This window comes from Armigeres subalbatus, chromosome 3 (assembly GCF_024139115.2).
Source record: "Armigeres subalbatus isolate Guangzhou_Male chromosome 3, GZ_Asu_2, whole genome shotgun sequence".
Lineage (NCBI taxonomy): Eukaryota > Metazoa > Arthropoda > Insecta > Diptera > Culicidae > Armigeres > Armigeres subalbatus.
The window spans coordinates 306,087,033-306,104,519 of record NC_085141.1 but is presented as its reverse complement, the minus strand read 5'-3'; the positions used below and the strand labels follow the sequence as shown (position 1 = coordinate 306,104,519).

The 17,487-nt window shown below is 39.6% G+C and overlaps 1 protein-coding gene across 4 annotated transcripts in view; it reads left to right on the top strand.

Annotated features, from left to right (window-relative positions):
* LOC134225122 (protein stum) overlaps nt 1-17,487 on the top strand; it is a 231,097-nt gene that overhangs the window by 131,059 nt on the left and 82,551 nt on the right. For all 4 annotated transcript variants that reach the window (XM_062704922.1, XM_062704921.1, XM_062704920.1 and 1 more), the window contains 2 exons: nt 5,055-5,519; nt 5,581-8,181. In XM_062704922.1, coding sequence (XP_062560906.1) covers nt 5,055-5,519; nt 5,581-8,181 — 3,066 coding nt within the window. The remainder of the gene's footprint in view (nt 1-5,054; nt 5,520-5,580; nt 8,182-17,487) is intronic.

The window sequence follows — 17,487 nt, the reverse complement described above, 5'->3', positions numbered from 1 at the left end:
TGAATTTTCGTATCGGTGAGTTGAAGATATATCTTTGATTGTTGAGCAGTTCAATGAGTTTTTGAATTGAATTTGGATTGGATTTGGATTGGATTTGGATTGGATTTGGATTGGATTTGGATTGGATTTGGATTGGATTTGGATTGGATTTGGATTGGATTTGGATTGGATTTGGATTGGATTTGGATTGGATTTGGATTGGATTTGGATTGGATTTGGATTGGATTTGGATTGGTTTTGGATTGGATTTGGATTGGATTTGGATTGGATTTGGATTGGATTTGGATTGGATTTGGATTGGATTGGATTGGATTGGATTGGATTGGATTGGTTTTGGATTGGACTGGATTTGGATTGGATTTGGATTGGTTTGGATTGGTTTGGATTGGTTTGGATTGGTTTGGATTGGTTTGGATTGGTTTGGATTGGTTTGGATTGGTTTGGATTGGTTTGGATTGGTTGGTTGGTTTGGATTGGTTTGGATTGGTTTGGATTGGTTTGGATTGGTTTGGATTGGTTTGGATTGGTTTGGATTGGTTTGGATTGGTTTGGATTGGTTTGGATTGGTTTGGATTGGTTTGGATTGGTTTGGATTGGTTTGGATTGGTTTGGATTGGTTTGGATTGGTTTGGATTGGTTTGGATTGGTTTGGATTGGTTTGGATTGGTTTGGTTGGTTTGGATTGGTTTGGATTGGTTTGGATTGGATTTGGATTGGTTTGGATTGGTTTGGATTGGTTTGGATTGGTTTGGATTGGTTTGGATTGGTTTGGATTGGTTTGGATTGGTTTGGATTGGTTTGGTTTGGTTTGGATTGGTTTGGATTGGTTTGGATTGGTTTGGATTGGTTTGGATTGGTTTGGTTGGATTTGGTTTGATTGGTTTGGATTGGTTTGGATTGGTTTGGATTGGTTTGGATTGGTTTGGTTTGGATTGGTTGGATTGGTTTGGTTGGTTTGGTTGGTTTGGTTGGTTTGGATTGGTTTGGATTGGTTTGGATTGGATTTGGATTGGTTTGGGATTGGTTTGGATTGGTTTGGATTGGTTTGGATTGGTTTGGTTGGTTTGGATTGGTTTGGATTGGTTTGGATTGGTTTGGATTGGTTTGGATTGGATTGGTTGGATTGGTTTGGATTGGTTTGGATTGGTTTGGATTGGTTTGGATTGGTTTGGATTGGTTTGGATTGGTTTGGATTGGTTTGGATTGGTTTGGATTGGTTTGGATTGGTTTGGATTGGTTTGGTTGGTTTGGATTGGTTTGGTTGGTTTGGATTGGTTTGGATTGGTTTGGATTGGTTTGGATTGGTTTGGATTGGTTTGGATTGGTTTGGATTGGTTTGGATTGGTTTGGTTGGTTTGGATTGGTTTGGATTGGTTTGGATTGGTTTGGATTGGTTTGGATTGGTTTGATTGGTTTGGATTGGTTTGGATTGGTTTGGATTGGTTTGGATTGGTTTGGTTGGTTTGGATTGGTTTGGATTGGTTTGGATTGGTTTGGATTGGTTTGGATTGGTTTGGATTGGTTTGGATTGGTTTGGATTGGTTTGGATTGGTTTGGATTGGTTTGGATTGGTTTGGATTGGTTTGGATTGGTTTGGATTGGTTTGGATTGGTTTGGATTGGTTGGATTGGTTTGGATTGGTTTGGATTGGTTTGGATTGGTTTGGATTGGTTTGGATTGGTTTGGATTGGTTTGGATTGGTTTGGATTGGTTTGGATTGGTTTGGATTGGTTTGGATTGGTTTGGATTGGATTTGGATTGGTTTGGATTGGTTTGGATTGGTTTGGATTGGTTTGATTGGTTTGGATTGGTTTGGATTGGTTTGGATTGGTTTGGATTGGTTTGGATTGGTTTGGATTGGTTTGGTTGGTTTGGATTGGTTTGGATTGGTTTGGATTGGTTTGGATTGGTTTGGATTGGTTTGGATTGGTTTGGATTGGTTTGGATTGGTTTGGATTGGTTTGGATTGGTTTGGATTGGTTTGGATTGGTTTGGTTGGTTTGGATTGGTTTGGATTGGTTTGGATTGGTTTGGATTGGTTTGGATTGGTTTGGATTGGTTTGGATTGGTTTGGATTGGTTTGGATTGGTTTGGATTGGATTTGGATTGGTTTGGATTGGTTTGGATTGGTTTGGATTGGTTGGATTGGTTTGGATTGGTTTGGATTGGTTTGGATTGGTTTGGATTGGTTTGGATTTGGTTTGGATTGGTTTGGTTGGTTTGGATTGGTTTGGTTGGTTTGGATTGGTTTGGATTGGTTGGATTGGTTTGGATTGGTTTGGATTGGTTTGGATTGGTTTGGATTGGTTTGGATTGGTTTGGATTGGTTTTGGTTGGTTTGGATTGGTTTGGATTGGTTTGGTTGGTTTGGATTGGTTTGGATTGGTTTGGATTGGTTTGGATTGGTTTGGATTGGTTTGGATTGGTTTGGATTGGTTTGGATTGGTTTGGATTGGTTTGGATTGGTTTGGATTGGTTTGGATTGGTTTGGATTGGTTTGGATTGGTTTGGATTGGTTTGGATTGGTTTGGATTGGTTTGGATTGGTTTGGATTGGTTTGGATTGGTTTGGATTGGTTTGGATTGGTTTGGATTGGTTTGATTGGTTTGGATTGGTTTGGATTGGTTTGGATTGGTTTGGATTGGTTTGGATTGGTTTGGATTGGTTGGATTTGGATTGGATTGGTTTGGATTGGTTTGGATTGGTTTGGATTGGTTTGGATTGGTTTGGATTGGTTTGGATTGGTTTGGTTGGTTTGGATTGGTTTGGATTGGTTTGGATTGGTTTGGATTGGTTTGGATTGGTTTGGATTGGTTTGGATTGGTTTGGATTGGTTTGGATTGGTTTGGATTGGTTTGGATTGGTTTGGATTGGTTTGGATTGGTTTGGATTGGTTTGGATTGGTTTGGATTGGTTTGGATTGGTTTGGATTGGTTTGGTTGGTTTGGATTGGTTTGGATTGGTTTGGATTGGTTTGGATTGGTTTGGATTGGTTTGGATTGGTTTGGATTGGTTGGTTTGGTTTGGATTGGTTTGGATTGGTTTGGATTGGTTTGGATTGGTTTGGTTGGATTTGGTTTGGTTTGGTTTGGATTTGGTTTGGTTTGGTTTGGTTTGGATTGGTTTGGATTGGTTTGGATTGGTTTGGTTGGTTTGGATTGGTTGGATTGGTTTGGATTGGATTTGGATTGGTTTGGATTGGATTTGGATTGGTTTGGATTGGTTTGGATTGGTTTGGATTGGTTTGGTTGGTTTGGATTGGTTTGGATTGGTTTGATTGGTTTGGATTGGTTTGGATTGGTTTGGATTGGTTTGGATTGGTTTGGATTGGTTTGGATTGGTTTGGATTGGTTTGGATTGGTTTGGTTGGTTTGGATTGGTTTGGATTGGTTTGGATTGGTTTGGTTGGTTTGGATTGGTTTGGATTGGTTTGGATTGGTTTGGATTGGTTTGGATTGGTTTGGATTGGTTTGGATTGGTTTGGATTGGTTTGGATTGGTTTGGATTGGTTTGGATTGGTTTGGATTGGTTTGGTTGGTTTGGATTGGTTTGGATTTGGATTGGTTTGGATTGGTTTGGATTGGTTTGGATTGGTTTGGATTGGTTTGGATTGGTTTGGATTGGTTTGGATTGGTTTGGATTGGTTTGGATTGGTTTGGATTGGTTTGGATTGGTTTGGATTGGTTTGGATTGGTTTGGATTGGTTTGGATTGGATTTGGATTGGTTTGGATTGGTTTGGATTGGTTTGATTGGTTTGGATTGGTTTGGATTGGTTTGGATTGGTTTGGATTGGTTTGGATTGGTTTGGATTGGTTTGGATTGGTTTGGATTGGTTTGGATTGGTTTGGATTGGTTTGGATTGGTTTGGATTGGTTTGGATTGGTTTGGATTGGTTTGGATTGGTTTGGATTGGTTTGGATTGGTTTGGATTGGTTTGGATTGGTTGGATTGGTTTGGTTGGTTGGTTTGGATTTGGTTTGGTTTGGTTGGTTTGGATTGGTTTGGATTGGTTTGGTTGGTTTGGATTGGTTTGGATTGGTTTGGTTGGTTTGGATTGGTTTGGATTGGTTTGGATTGGTTTGGATTGGTTTGGATTGGTTTGGATTGGATTGGTTTGGTTTGAATTGGTTTGGATTGGTTTGGATTGGTTTGTATTGGTTTGGATTGGATTTGGATTGCATTTGGATTGGTTTGGATTTGTATTGGTTTGGTTGTATTGGTTTGGATTGGTTTGGATTGGTTTGGTTGGATTCGGATTGGTTTGGTTTGATTTGGATTGGACTCGGATTGGTTTGGATTGGTTTGGATTGGTTTGGATTGGTTTGGATTGGATTTGGTTTGATTTGGATTGGTTTGATTGGTTTGGATTGGTTTGGATTGGTTTGGATTGGATTTGATTGGTTTGGATTGGTTTGATTGGTTTGGATTGGTTTGGATTGGTTTGGATTGGTTTGGATTGGTTTGGATTGGTTTGGATTGGATTTGGATTGGTTTGATTGGTTTGGATTGGATTTGGATTGGATTTGGATTGGATTTGGATTGTATTGGATTGGATTTGGATTGGATTTGGATTGGATTGGATTGGATTTGGATTGGATTTGGATTGGATTTGGATTTGGATTGGATTTGGATTGGATTTGGATTGGATTTGGATTGGATTTGGATTGGATTTGGATTGGATTTGTATTGGATTTGGATTTGATTTGGATTGGATTTGGATTTGTATTGGATTTGGATTGGATTTGGATTGGATTTGGATTGTATTTGGATTGGATTTGAATTGGATTTGGATTGGATTCCCGAAAAACATAGTAGATTGGTAAAGCGCTTATATGGCCAAAAATAGTTTTCTTCGGTTCAAAGGCTAGCTCATTCAGCCTTAATTATTTTTTGTGTTTGATTTGGATTAGGATTGGTATTCGATTGGATTTTGAGTGGTTCGGGTTTCAATCCTTGTTTATGCCGTCGGCGTGTTGAAATTTGTTTTTTTTTTTGCAAAATTCATGGTATTCTATTTTTCAATAATGAATCATTTCCTCTGCTTCTTTTTCAGACCTATTCTACAGGACATGGATCTGTTGAAGCACAACGATTGGATAAACTTCTCAGAGTACGAGTACAATGATAGTCTAATTCCTAAAACGTCACAAGCAGTGGTCGATGTCCAACAGTTCACCAACAACAACCTGAATCGTACGATCGAGAATGGTGTCTTCCAAAATCCTCGGGCAGCTGCACTGAAAGCTCGTCGTAATTCGATGAGTGACAACTTGTATGCCCCGTCAACCTTCAGTGGGTATGAGGTGGTCGACAAGCTGAAACCATCCACTTTTACCATCCTGGGTCACGGAATGATGGAGCCCCGTTCGTATGATGGATCCGCAATCTATTTAGGAGGTTCGGATGTTACCAATTCAGCAGATGCCATGAGCGTGTACGAACGAATGTTGCGCTATCACAAACTCGATGCAACGAAACCTATTCTCACGGATAAGATCACCACCGGGTCTAATTTCAGGTGAGAACAGCACGACATATTTATATAACGAAGGTCGATACTATAAAGCTTTTCGTTTTAGGGTTCCCGAAGGACGCCAACACAAGAAGCCTTCATTTACAATCATTAACGAAAGTCTGCCCAAGTCGAACTCGTTCGACACCTCGTCGGGACTGTTCCTGCCATACTCAGCCAAACAACAGATGGTCGGCCCACGAATAATGTCGGCCAGCTCTGTTGGAAATAGTGCCTTCCTAAACAGCCGAGGTCATCAGCTGAATCTCACGTCGGATGACCCTTTTCTATCATACCAACGTCGATTCAGTACCACTTCACAGGTTTCCCCAAAGTCGTTGGGGAAGCGGAGAAAATCAGTTTCTAAAAAGAGTGCTGGAGCCGGCAAAAAGTCTAAGAGTAAAACAGCCACCATCAACGTTCCAAACCCCAACCGAAAGCAGAGGGGAGTTCTTGGCATATTAAACCGAGAAACTCCATCCCCTACGAAACAACCAAATAATGACAAAAGTGCCAAACTAGCAGTTACCGGAGTGTACGACGACGGACAATCGTCAACAACGATGACCGAAACAACCGACACGATCGACATTCCAGAACATCAACTTCGGAACCTGAAAATGTTCTACAGACCTTTTTCAGTACGACCAACGCTTTCTCCCGTGCCAGACAAAAGCTCTATGGAAAATTCGCAAATCGACTTGGAGAAAGAAAGCTCACCAACGAAAGAGAAGGCCAGCTACTTACGGACGCCAGTGTTCAACATACGCGGTTTATTATCCCCAGGACGATTGAAAGGCAAGAGCGTATCACCTACGAGGGCGGAGAAGGGTGGTTTGGCGTCTGTCGGTGCAGCAATGGGGGCAGCCATAGCGGCAGTAGCTGTAGGAGACGCCAAGCGTGAGGATAGCAAAGAGCGTCCAGAACCTCCCAAGCGGAGGGGATTCAATCTGGCCAAAGCCATTATCGATTACGGCAAAAAGTCTGACCAGGAAGAGGAGAAGAAAGCCAAAGAAGAGCCAGCCCAACCGAAACCGGACGTTAAACGTGATGGTCGACGAAAAGACTCGGAAGGAAATCGTGTGAAAGATAAGAAGGACAGTCCAAAGAAGAAAACCCCAAAGAAAAAAAGTGTGCCGACGAAAACAAAGTCGAAAAAAGGCGGAGCTAAAGATGACTACGACGACTATTACGAGGAAGATGAGAAACCGAAACGAGGTATGTTGAGGGGTGCGTTGAATCTCGCTTCGAGCCTCAGAGGCGGAAGCAAAAAAGGAACGACGAAGGAACCGACAAAGGTCAGCCGAGTGGTAAGTGCGAAGAAAGGCGGCGAAAAAAGTGCAAAACCGGGTACCGGGAGTAGGACAGCAGGTGGAGTCAAAAGCGGAAAAGCTAGTGAAAGGATTAGTCAACGAGCTGCGGAGAAAAGTGCAAAGGCAGGTGCCAAAACAACTCCAAAATCAGCATCTGGGCCGAAGGGAAAACAACTAAGGCGAAGCAGCTCAACTAGCGCTTTGAATGTAGATAGCATTAAAAAAATGAATCGATTGTATGAGAAGAATGCAAAAGCAGGAGATCGAAATGGTAAAATGCTTAAGGGAGACAAGAAAACCCGACAATCAACAGAAAATCTGCTTAAGAAGGCTGATAGTAGAGGAGAATTAAAGCAAAAGACTGGGGCGAAATCTGCTACGGAAAAAGTGATAGAAAAACGGGACTCGGAAAAGTCCTTGAAGAAGAGTGACAGCAGTAAGTCTATTCTAAAGCTGGGAAAAAAGAGCGACTCGAAGGGGTCTCTCCATGGGAAACGTTCCGAATCGAAGACTAGTCTTCATCAGATTGAAGCGATGGCATCGAAGGTTGGCAGTTCATCAGCAGCTGCCGCGGATACCCCTGGTAGTGGTGGCGGCCACAAGTCTGATGTGGAATCGACAAAAAACACTCATGATTCCACGAATGAAGCACCCACAGATAGTGGAAAAAGATCTACCAAACCGACGCCCACACTCAGTAAGAAATTGCATAGCAAAGGATCCTTGCTTAGTTTACTCAGTATGAAGAGCGCAACTCGTAAGCCGCAGGACGCCGATGATTCCGGGGGCAGAGATTCCCGACCCGGTACCGGTATGGGCCGATTGAAGTCAGCGTCGGTGAAAAACATGTCGGCAAAACCTGGAACACCCACAGGAGCGGATGGCGAGTTCGGTTCGGACGGAAGTATCAAGGAGAAACCGGGCAGTACCAAACCGCAGCGTCGCGGTATGCTGAGCAAGAACAACAGCTCCATCTCGATGAAAAGCATTGTGCACGCGCGGTCGTTTATCAATATCCGGCCGTCGTCGAATGGTAGCGAAATGAAAAAGATCGACTCGATGCCTCAGATGGGCAAAGTGCAGGAAGGTTCCCAAGAACACGAGGAAACCGACCACGGTTTATCGATGAAGGGAGCCATAGGAGCGGTAACAACGGCTTCGGCAACGCATACGATGAGGGTGGCCGGAGTAGGGGAAGGGGAGAAGGTTTCCAACGAGTACAACGAACAGCGGGCCAAAGGGCAGTCGCCGGACGCGGATCCGAAGGGTGGCAGTTCGAACGTAAAGGGAAACGAACCAAGTGCCAATACCGACTCGATGATGATGCAACGACATCAGGGCGAGGAGGAAAATAGGTGAGTACCCACCCCCATAGTGAATATGGATGTCAGACAGTTCGTCGCTTTCGGTGGAGTTGATGTCTTGTCTTCTTGTGAGAGAGGCATCATTGCGTTGGTTTTATGAGCGACGAAAGATGCAAAGTAAATGCAGACGTCTCTGTTGCAATGCACGGTGAGATGTTTGATTGCGTGCGAGAAGTTGATGCAAAAGTATAAAATTGCTATTGTCGCTCCTATTCGCGTGACCAACATCCAGTTTACTTGGACCTTGCAGCCACCTGTAGAATTAGGGCAGCCATTATTGTCTTTTCTTCATAGTCTCAAAAACCAATAAAAGAGACACTTTTTTGTCAAACTCATCCGTACCAAATCGTAAGCTTAGGAGGTAAGTTTTGCTATAGTGGAGTCACGATTGCAAAAATATTTGGAGATTGCTATTAAAATACAGTTAGGGGAACAGACGGCTTTGGCAGGTTTTGTTCTATTATTGTCAGGGGGTTTTTGCCGACCGAATTTTATGAAATTTGGCCACAATATTCTTTGATATGCAAAGCAAGACTAAATTTTCAAAACGACTTATCTGCTTTTGTAAACAAAGATTCAAACGACGATTTGACGAATATGATAGCTCTCCCACGCAAACCAACACCATCAACAGGTAGCGGAAACCTTCATCTACCTTTTGGTGGTGTTGGTATGCGAGGGAGAGCTATCAGATTCGTCAAATCGTTGCTTGAATCTTTGTTTACAAAAGCAGATAAGTCGTTTTGAAAATTTTGTCTTGAAAGAATGTTTGGGCCAAATTTGAGCATAATCAGTAATAAAAAACCCCTGACAATAATAGAACAAAACTTGCCAAAGCCGTCATTCTCCCTATATGAATCAATCATCATCGTTTGGAAATTGGTAATATAGGCTTGATTTTACGATACGATAAACTCACTTCATCAACAGTTTTGTTGGACACTTTGCAGTAACTGCCAATAATGCAAAAAATTCTATGTTTGACCATGGTGTTACAAGAATTACATAATACATTGTAGACTAACATTTGAAAAGGACGTAAGAGCCAAAATTTATTCCTTAAGATTCTTCGTCCACATATATTGCTATATATGTAGACGAAGAATCAAAAGGAATAACTTTTGGCTGTTACGCCCTTTTGAAATGTTGGTCTCCAGATTTGTACTCTTTGATACTCAACTTAATTATGACATTGGCTCTTACTCGATAATAACACTCAAAAATAATCATACACACTACCACAACTTCCTTTCTTTAAGGGAAAAAGAAGATTGGCAACACACCACACATAAATCCGTATTTTTTTTAATGATTGTTTGTCATATTGCACGGTTTTGCACTAGCACAATCACAATTTTACGAAGGACGGAAAGAGACAGACGACTCACCGCCGGTGGTGAATCATTCAGAAAGCTGTTTTCTTTGCCCAATTTTCCTTGATCCTTAAAGTAAATAATACTAAACATAGAGATCAAATAAAATAATGTAGAAATCTATCTATCTATATATATATATATATATATATATATATTAGACCTCTTCATGTTTTCAAAAAGTATCAAAAATTTAACCGGTCAGCCAAGAATCACAATGTTTATGCTAAAATAAGTCTCCTGTCAAATTTTCAGCTAATTCGGACAAAATTTCGAGGTGGCTCAAGTCGATTTAGTGTTTTTGGGCTATTTTCAATTTTTGAAAAAATCTAACAAGAGATATAAACGTCGAAAACTATCGCAACAACCTCTATACGGAAGCTTTTGGTGTGCTCTACGAGTCTTGTGAACATTGCGATTCGTTTCGTTCACGTTTTGTCCATGTTAAAGTGATTTTCAAGCTTTTAAGTGCATAAAAATACTGTTTCCCCCAAAAGTCGTTGTTCTACAAAATTCTTGAGTTTATGACAAATGATTGCTAATTTATTATATTATTATTCCTCTTTTTTCCCTGGAAATTTGAGTAATATAATTGCCCATGTGCGATTTACCGTTAAATTCTTAAAAATCAGAAGCAGAACATTTGTCATAAATTTGCACGCTGAGATTTCTTCAAACAAGTTGTTCGAACAAAGAAGCTTCGATTTCACTTGTTACTACAATGCACTCAATGTTAAATGCATGCAGACATATGATGAATTTAACAAAATTTGGAAGTCGTTTGTTGTAAGCATCAAATATCATAAAATTTAATTTATGTTTTGTTCGAACAACTTGCTTGAAGAAATCCTAACGTGCAAATTAATTACAAATGTTCAGCTTCTGAATTTTAAGATTTTAACGGTAAATCGCACATGGGCAATTATATTACTCAAATTTCCAGGGAAAAAAGAGGAATAATAATATAATAAATTAGCAATCATTTGTCATAAACTCAAGAATTTTGTAGAACAACGACTTTTGGGGGGAAACAGTATTTTTGTACACTTAAAAGCTTGAAAATCACTTTAACATGGACAAAACGTGAACGAAACGAATCGCAATGTTCACAAGACTTGTAGAGCACACCTAAAGCTTTCGTATAGAGGTTGTTGCGATGGTTTTCGACGTTTATATCTCTTGTTAGATTTTTTCCAAAATTGAAAATAGCCCAAAAACACTAAATCGACTTGAGCCACCTCGAAAGTTTATCCGAATTAGCCCTGAAATTTGACAGGAGACTTATTTTAGCATAAGAATTGTGATGCTGAGCTGACCGATTGATGTTTTGATACTTTTTGAAAACATGAAGAGGTCTAATATATATATATATATATATATATATATATATATATATATATATATATATAAACAAAGTTGGAATTTGTACGACCGCGCATCACACAGGAATAGACAGCCCAATTTTTGCTAATTTATATTCGTTTTCTTCTTCTTTTTACGAGTCAAAACGTCATGATGAAATTGAAATGCTTCGAAAATGAAAATTCAATCTTTTCGATGAAATGGTTTTTCGTACAATTTGCATGGAATTTCAAAATTTTGATCATCTAGGAAAAATTCATCTGAGGGAAATAAAATTTTATGAAATTCGGCCACAATATTCTTTGACGTGCAAAATTTTTTTTTGCCCAGATTTGAGCATAATTCGTTATAGAAAACCCCCCTGACAATAATAAAACAAAACCTGCCAAAACCGTCATTTCCCCTATGTATATTAAACAAAGTTGTAAAGAAATGAGAGATTTTTTTTTTTTTTTAACTAATTTTATTTGCTAATTATCTAATACATACATTCATATTTTATGCAACGTACACACCAGTCAAGCAGTTTGACGAACATTGACTCCGCCCCCAAGAAAACGCTTCGGTTGCTGCTTTGTTTGAACGTGTGTGAAGTTGTTCGAACAACCATTTGACAGTTGGCGGCTCGGTTGGAAAAAATTAAAACGGTTTGATTTTGGTTTGAGTTGTCGGGGGTGGAGTCAAGGTTCGCCGAACATGTTTGAACATTTGTAGTGAAGTTGCACAAACCCCCATATATTTTTTGATGGTTGGTGTTCAAGTTGGCGCTTCGGTCGTTCGTGTATGATATTGTTGGTCGAATAAACTGATTGTTCGTGCCGCTGTTGGCAAAACTTGATGGATGTTTGAATAAACGAGAGGTGGAGTCAATGTTGGTCAAACTGCTTGACCGTGTGTACGTTCCATTAGACTAGGTGTTCCGTGTTTTCTTAACACTATCATCCTTATTTGCTATGTTATTTTTTAGTTATTATTAATACATTTCAATTGCCTCTGGCAGTTAGAATTTTTCCTCTGGTTGAATTGAACCATGTAGGAATTACAATGTTTTCAACTTAAACTAATCTTAACCTATTTTATACTAAGGGTACAAGGAGTTAATCGTTGCAATAGAAGATTGCAACGATTTTTGTCTAAAATTGGAAATTATTTTGTTGGATATTTGTTGCAATGTCTCAATATTAGAAATTCTATGAAGTTCATTGGTACTATACCACGGAGGCAACTTCAGAATCATTTTCAAAATTTTATTTTGAATCCTCTGAAGTGCCTTCTTTCTGGTATTGCAGCAACTAGTCCATATTGGCACAGCATACAACATGGCTGGTCTAAAAATTTGTTTGTAAATCAAAAGTTTGTTATTAAGACAACGTTTTGATTTTCTGTTTATAAGTGGATATAGTTTATAAGTGGATAGGATATGTGGGAAAATTATAAGCTGAGTTTTGGAAGCATTCGGGGAAATTTTCCATTTTTGCAAATAAGTTGAGAAAATATCCAAACTTTTTTGCAATCTACTACAAATGACACGAAGGCTACGCCCTTTGGCAGAGAGACCCGTGTCATCTGCAAACAAAGATTTTTGACACCCTGGTGGTAAATCAGGTAAGTCAGAAGTAAAAATGTTATACAAAATGGGCCCCAGTATGCTGCCTTGGGGGACACCAGCCCTTACAGGTAATCTATCAGATTTAGAATTCTGATAGTTTACCTGCAGTGAGCGATCTGATAAATAATTTTGGATCAGTTTAATAATGTACAGAGGAAAATTAAAATTCATCAATTTTACAATCAAACCTTCATGCCAAACACTGTCAAATGCTTTCTCTATATCAAGAAGAGCAACTCCAGTCGAATATCCTTCAGATTTGTTGAGCCGAATTAAGTTCGTAACTCTTAATAACTGATGAGTGGTTGAATGCCCATGGCGAAAACCAAATTGCTCATCAGCAAAAATAGAATTGTCATTAATATGAACCATCATTCTATTTAAAATAATCTTTTCAAACAGTTTGCTTATTGAAGAAAGCAAACTGATAGGGCGATAACTAGAAGCCTCAGCTGGATTTTTGTCCGGCTTCAAAATTGGAACAACTTTGGCGTTTTTCCATTTATCGGGAAAGTATGCCAATTGAAAACATTTGTTAAATAAATTAACCAAAAAGGACAAAGAGCTCTCAGGAAATTTTTTGATAAGTATGTAGAAAATGCCATCATCACCCGGGGCTTTCATATTTTTAAATTTTCTAGTAATAGATCTCACTTCATCCAAATTAGTTCCCAACGAAGGGTCAAAAACATTATCTTGGTTGAGAATGTCTTCGAAGCTTCGTGTAACCTGATCCTCAATTGGACTAGTGAGACCTAGACTAAAATTATGGGCACTCTCGAACTGCTGAGCAAGTTTTTGAGCCTTTTCGCCATTTGTTAATAAAATTTTACTTCCCTCTTTAAGCGCTGGAATTGGCTTTTGAGGTTTTTTAAGAATTTTCGTTAATTTCCAAAAGGGTTTCGAACTGGGATCCAACTTCGAGACATTATTCTCAAAGTTGGTATTTCTCAGAATAGCGGAACGTTTTTTAATGTCATTTTGCAAATCTCGCCAAATAACTTTCAACGCGGGATCGCGAGTTCTTTGGTATTGCCTTCGCCTCGGATCAGTAGCTGAAGATCGTCGTCAATAATAATGGAGTTGAATTTAATTTCACATTTTGGAATTGCAATGCCTCTGGTTTCGACAATTAAATTTGTCAAAGATACGAGAGCATTATCAATATAACTTTTGGTATCGAGAGGAATATCAACATTAAAATTCCTATCGATATACGTTTCATATAAATCTCAATCAGCTCTATGATAATTAAAAGTAGAGCTGATTGGATTATAAATGGCTTCTTGTGAGATTTCAAATGTCACAGGAAGGTGATCAGAGTCAAAGTCAGCATGAGTTACCAATTGGCCACACAGCTGACTTGAATCCGTTAAAACCAAATCAATTGTCGAAGGATTTCGAGTGGATGAAAAACAAGTTGAGCCATTGGGATATTGAATAGTATAATATCCCGCAGAACAATCTTCAAATAAAATTTTGCCGTTGGAATTGCTTTGAGCATTATTCCATGAACGGTGTTTGGCATTGAAGTCACCAATTACGAAGAATTTTGATTTGTTGCGAGTCAGAATTTGAAGATCAGCTTTCAACAAATTATTTTGCTGCCCATTGCATTGAAAAGGCAAATAGGCTGCAATGAAGGAAAATTGACCAAAATTTGTTTCAACAGAAACTCCCAAGGTTTCAAAAACTTTGGTTTCAAACGAAGAAAATAATTTATGTTTGATACGTCTATTGATGACAATGGCGACCCCACCACAGGCGCTGTCAAGACGATCATTTCTGTAGCTAAAATAATTTGGATCTCTTTTAATGGAGAGTCCTGGTTTTAAATAAGTTTCTGTTATAATGGCAATATGCACATTATGAACTGTTAGGAAGTTGAATAATTCATCTTCCTTACCCTTTAGAGAGCGGGCATTCCAATTTAGAACTTTCACACAATTATTTGGATCCATTGAAACGGAGTCCGATAACAATTTTTTGTGTGTACTTTATACCAACCTGAACAGCTTTTGGTATGGTATTTGCTTTGAACATTGCATCAATCATGTGATGCAATTGTTCAGTTAAAAAATCAAAATCGGAAGCAGTCATGCTACCTGAATCGGCAACATTGCCATTATTTTCCGTTGGGACATGGGTATAAACCTCATTTTGAGAAGAAATATTTTGTCTACCAGCAGCGATGTTTGCATACTTAGCTACATTGGAAAAATTGCTGAAGTGCTTGCTACCCGTTGACGAGCGGCAAAATTTGTTAGTGAATTGTGGTGGGTATGAATTGCTCGACCGGTAACTGGTTTCGAAATTTGAGCGTTTGAAAAATTTCTACCCGTCGAATCTGGGATCCGATTGGAATTTCCCGTCATCAATTTTGCAAGGGAATTCAAAACTTTTTTGCGTGAAGGGCATTCCCAGAAATTGGATTTATGATTGCCCCCACAATTTGCACATTTAAATTGATTGGAATCTTCTCTCACAGGACATGCGTCCTTGGCGTGAGAGGTTCCACCACAAATCATGCATTTAGCATCCATGTGACAATGTTTGGTTCCATGACCCCACTTTTGGCACTTACGGCACTGAGTGGGGATTTGGAAATTTCCTTCAGGCCTGCGGAAATGTTCCCATGTAACACGGACATGGGACATAATACAGGCCTTTTCGAAACTTTTCATATTATTTAGTTCATTTTTCGGAAAAATATATAAAGCTCTTTTAGTGGAATCGTCTTAGACGGTTGAGTTCATTTTTGTTAAAGTGAACTAAATAAAATTCTTGAGAAATACCCTTCTGGGAAGTACCAGAGCGAGATTTCTTTTTCATCTTAATTACTTGGACTGGTGAAAATCCAAGTAATTCAGAAATTTTAATTTTAATCTCATCCAGTGATTTGTCGTCACTAGGGAGACCTTTCAAAACGACTTTGAACAATCGCTCAGTTTTGTCGTCGTATGTGAAAAATTTATGGCGCTTTTCAGTTAAATACTGAAGAAGACGTTTGCAATCGTCAAAGGATCCCGGCAAAACGCGACAGTCACCCTTTCTAGCAATCTGAAATGAAACCTTGATCCCCTGAAGGTTACTCAAAATCTCATTCCTAAAGCCAGAAAACTCGGCAACAGATACCACAATTGGCGGAATCCTTTGCTTTTTCGCATGAATCGAATCACCTGGGCTAGAGGTAGATTCGATTTGCTCAATATCATCATTAATCAAATCGAACTGATTGCTCAGTTCGATAGGGGAAGAATTATTTCCGATATTAGAGTTAGAAGGAATATCTGAATTCTCCAGCTTCCTTCTATTTTTTCCGCGCTTTGGCAGGACGGTCTGGAAACCTTGTTTCTTTGAAGGAAGTGGAGAATTCAGAGACTCTCCCTTCCTCTTGTTTTTATTAATGCTCATTGCTGAGCGTGGAGACGTGACCTTCTAAGAGGTTTTTTTCCCAGAACGGTGTCCCTGCAGGATTACCACCGCTTGCCGGAATTTTACTTCCGCAAACGAGTCCAACGTAAAACGAAGGCGCGGGTCCTTGCAAAGATCGTAACGGGATCAGTGGGTACAAATAGCGCAGAGAAGCACTGTTGAAATTAAAATAGCTTCGGGTAGTATTAAAAACTTCCTTCCGCAAAGAGAGAAAATAGAACCGCACAGCACGAAAGCACGATGCGGTCTGACGCTTTTCAGTCATAAGGCTCCCCCAGACATAAGCGTTTTCATCGCCGCGACGGCGACAACTAGTCGCCGCGATTCTATCGTTGGGTCGCTGCAGGCAATGTTCTATTTACGCTTCCATACCAACGGCGACGGAATCGCTGTCGCCAAGCGATAGAATCGCGTCGCGACTGTCACATCGCGTGTGTTTGGGGGAATCTTTACTCCGGATAAAATAAAAAAAAGCTAAATAAATTAAACTTTAATCAAAAACCATATTTGGTCTATCCACTCATTGCAAGGATTATTTTTTATTTAATTTTTTGATGATTAAAATTGATTTAATCATTGGAAGGGTATATGATATGATTTTCAAGCGACGCGTCGCGACGCATCATAATGAAAACAAAATGTCAACAATTCAAAACAAAATATCAAGAAAAACAATTGTGAATCTGACGTTATTCGCCAACCCAACATTCTGATAAGAGTAAAAATCATCGCATTTTGCAAAAATTCGCCGTTCGGTCGAGGTAGCTTGTTGCGGCTACAATTTAATGTAAAAGGTGGGATCTTCGCGGGATTGAAACCTCAATTAAATCATTAACAAAACTGGTGCGAAAAGTGGGCAACATTGTGGAATTGTTAAATATGGGGTGATTACGGTCAAGTGGAATGATGCAAGTTTTCCAAGCAGTGAAACTCCGAAATAGATGGCAAATTTCACAGGAAAAACGGCATGTTTTTTGAGAGCGTTTGGGACACGGCAGGTATTTCCGTCCATCGTCGTAGGGGCTAAAACCAACGAAAGCAACGTACATTTGCTAGAACTCCACTATAGCAGAACGTTTCTCCTGAGCTTACGATTTGGTACGTATGAGTTTTACAAAAAAGCGTCTCTTTTATTGGTTTTCGAGACTATGACGAACAGACGAAAATACCTGCCGTGTCCCTATGTGTCGTATTTGTGGGGGATTTCGGCATGGCAAATTTGTGCCGTTCCTCTTGATCACAGTTCGATATTTTGCAGACTTCTAGACCAACATTTGAAAAGGGCGTAACAGCCAAAATTTATTCCTTCTGATTTTTCGTCCATATACATAGCTTTATATGTAGACGAAGAATCAGAAGGAATAATTTTTGGCTGTTACGCCCTTTTCAAATGTTGGTCTAGACTTTTCGTTGATTAGTTTGAACGCGTTTTAACTTGGGTGTCATGGAAAAAAGCAGTTGACTTTATGCAACTATTTGTGGGATCTCATTATCGGTTTGGTGCGACTCCGGAACAAG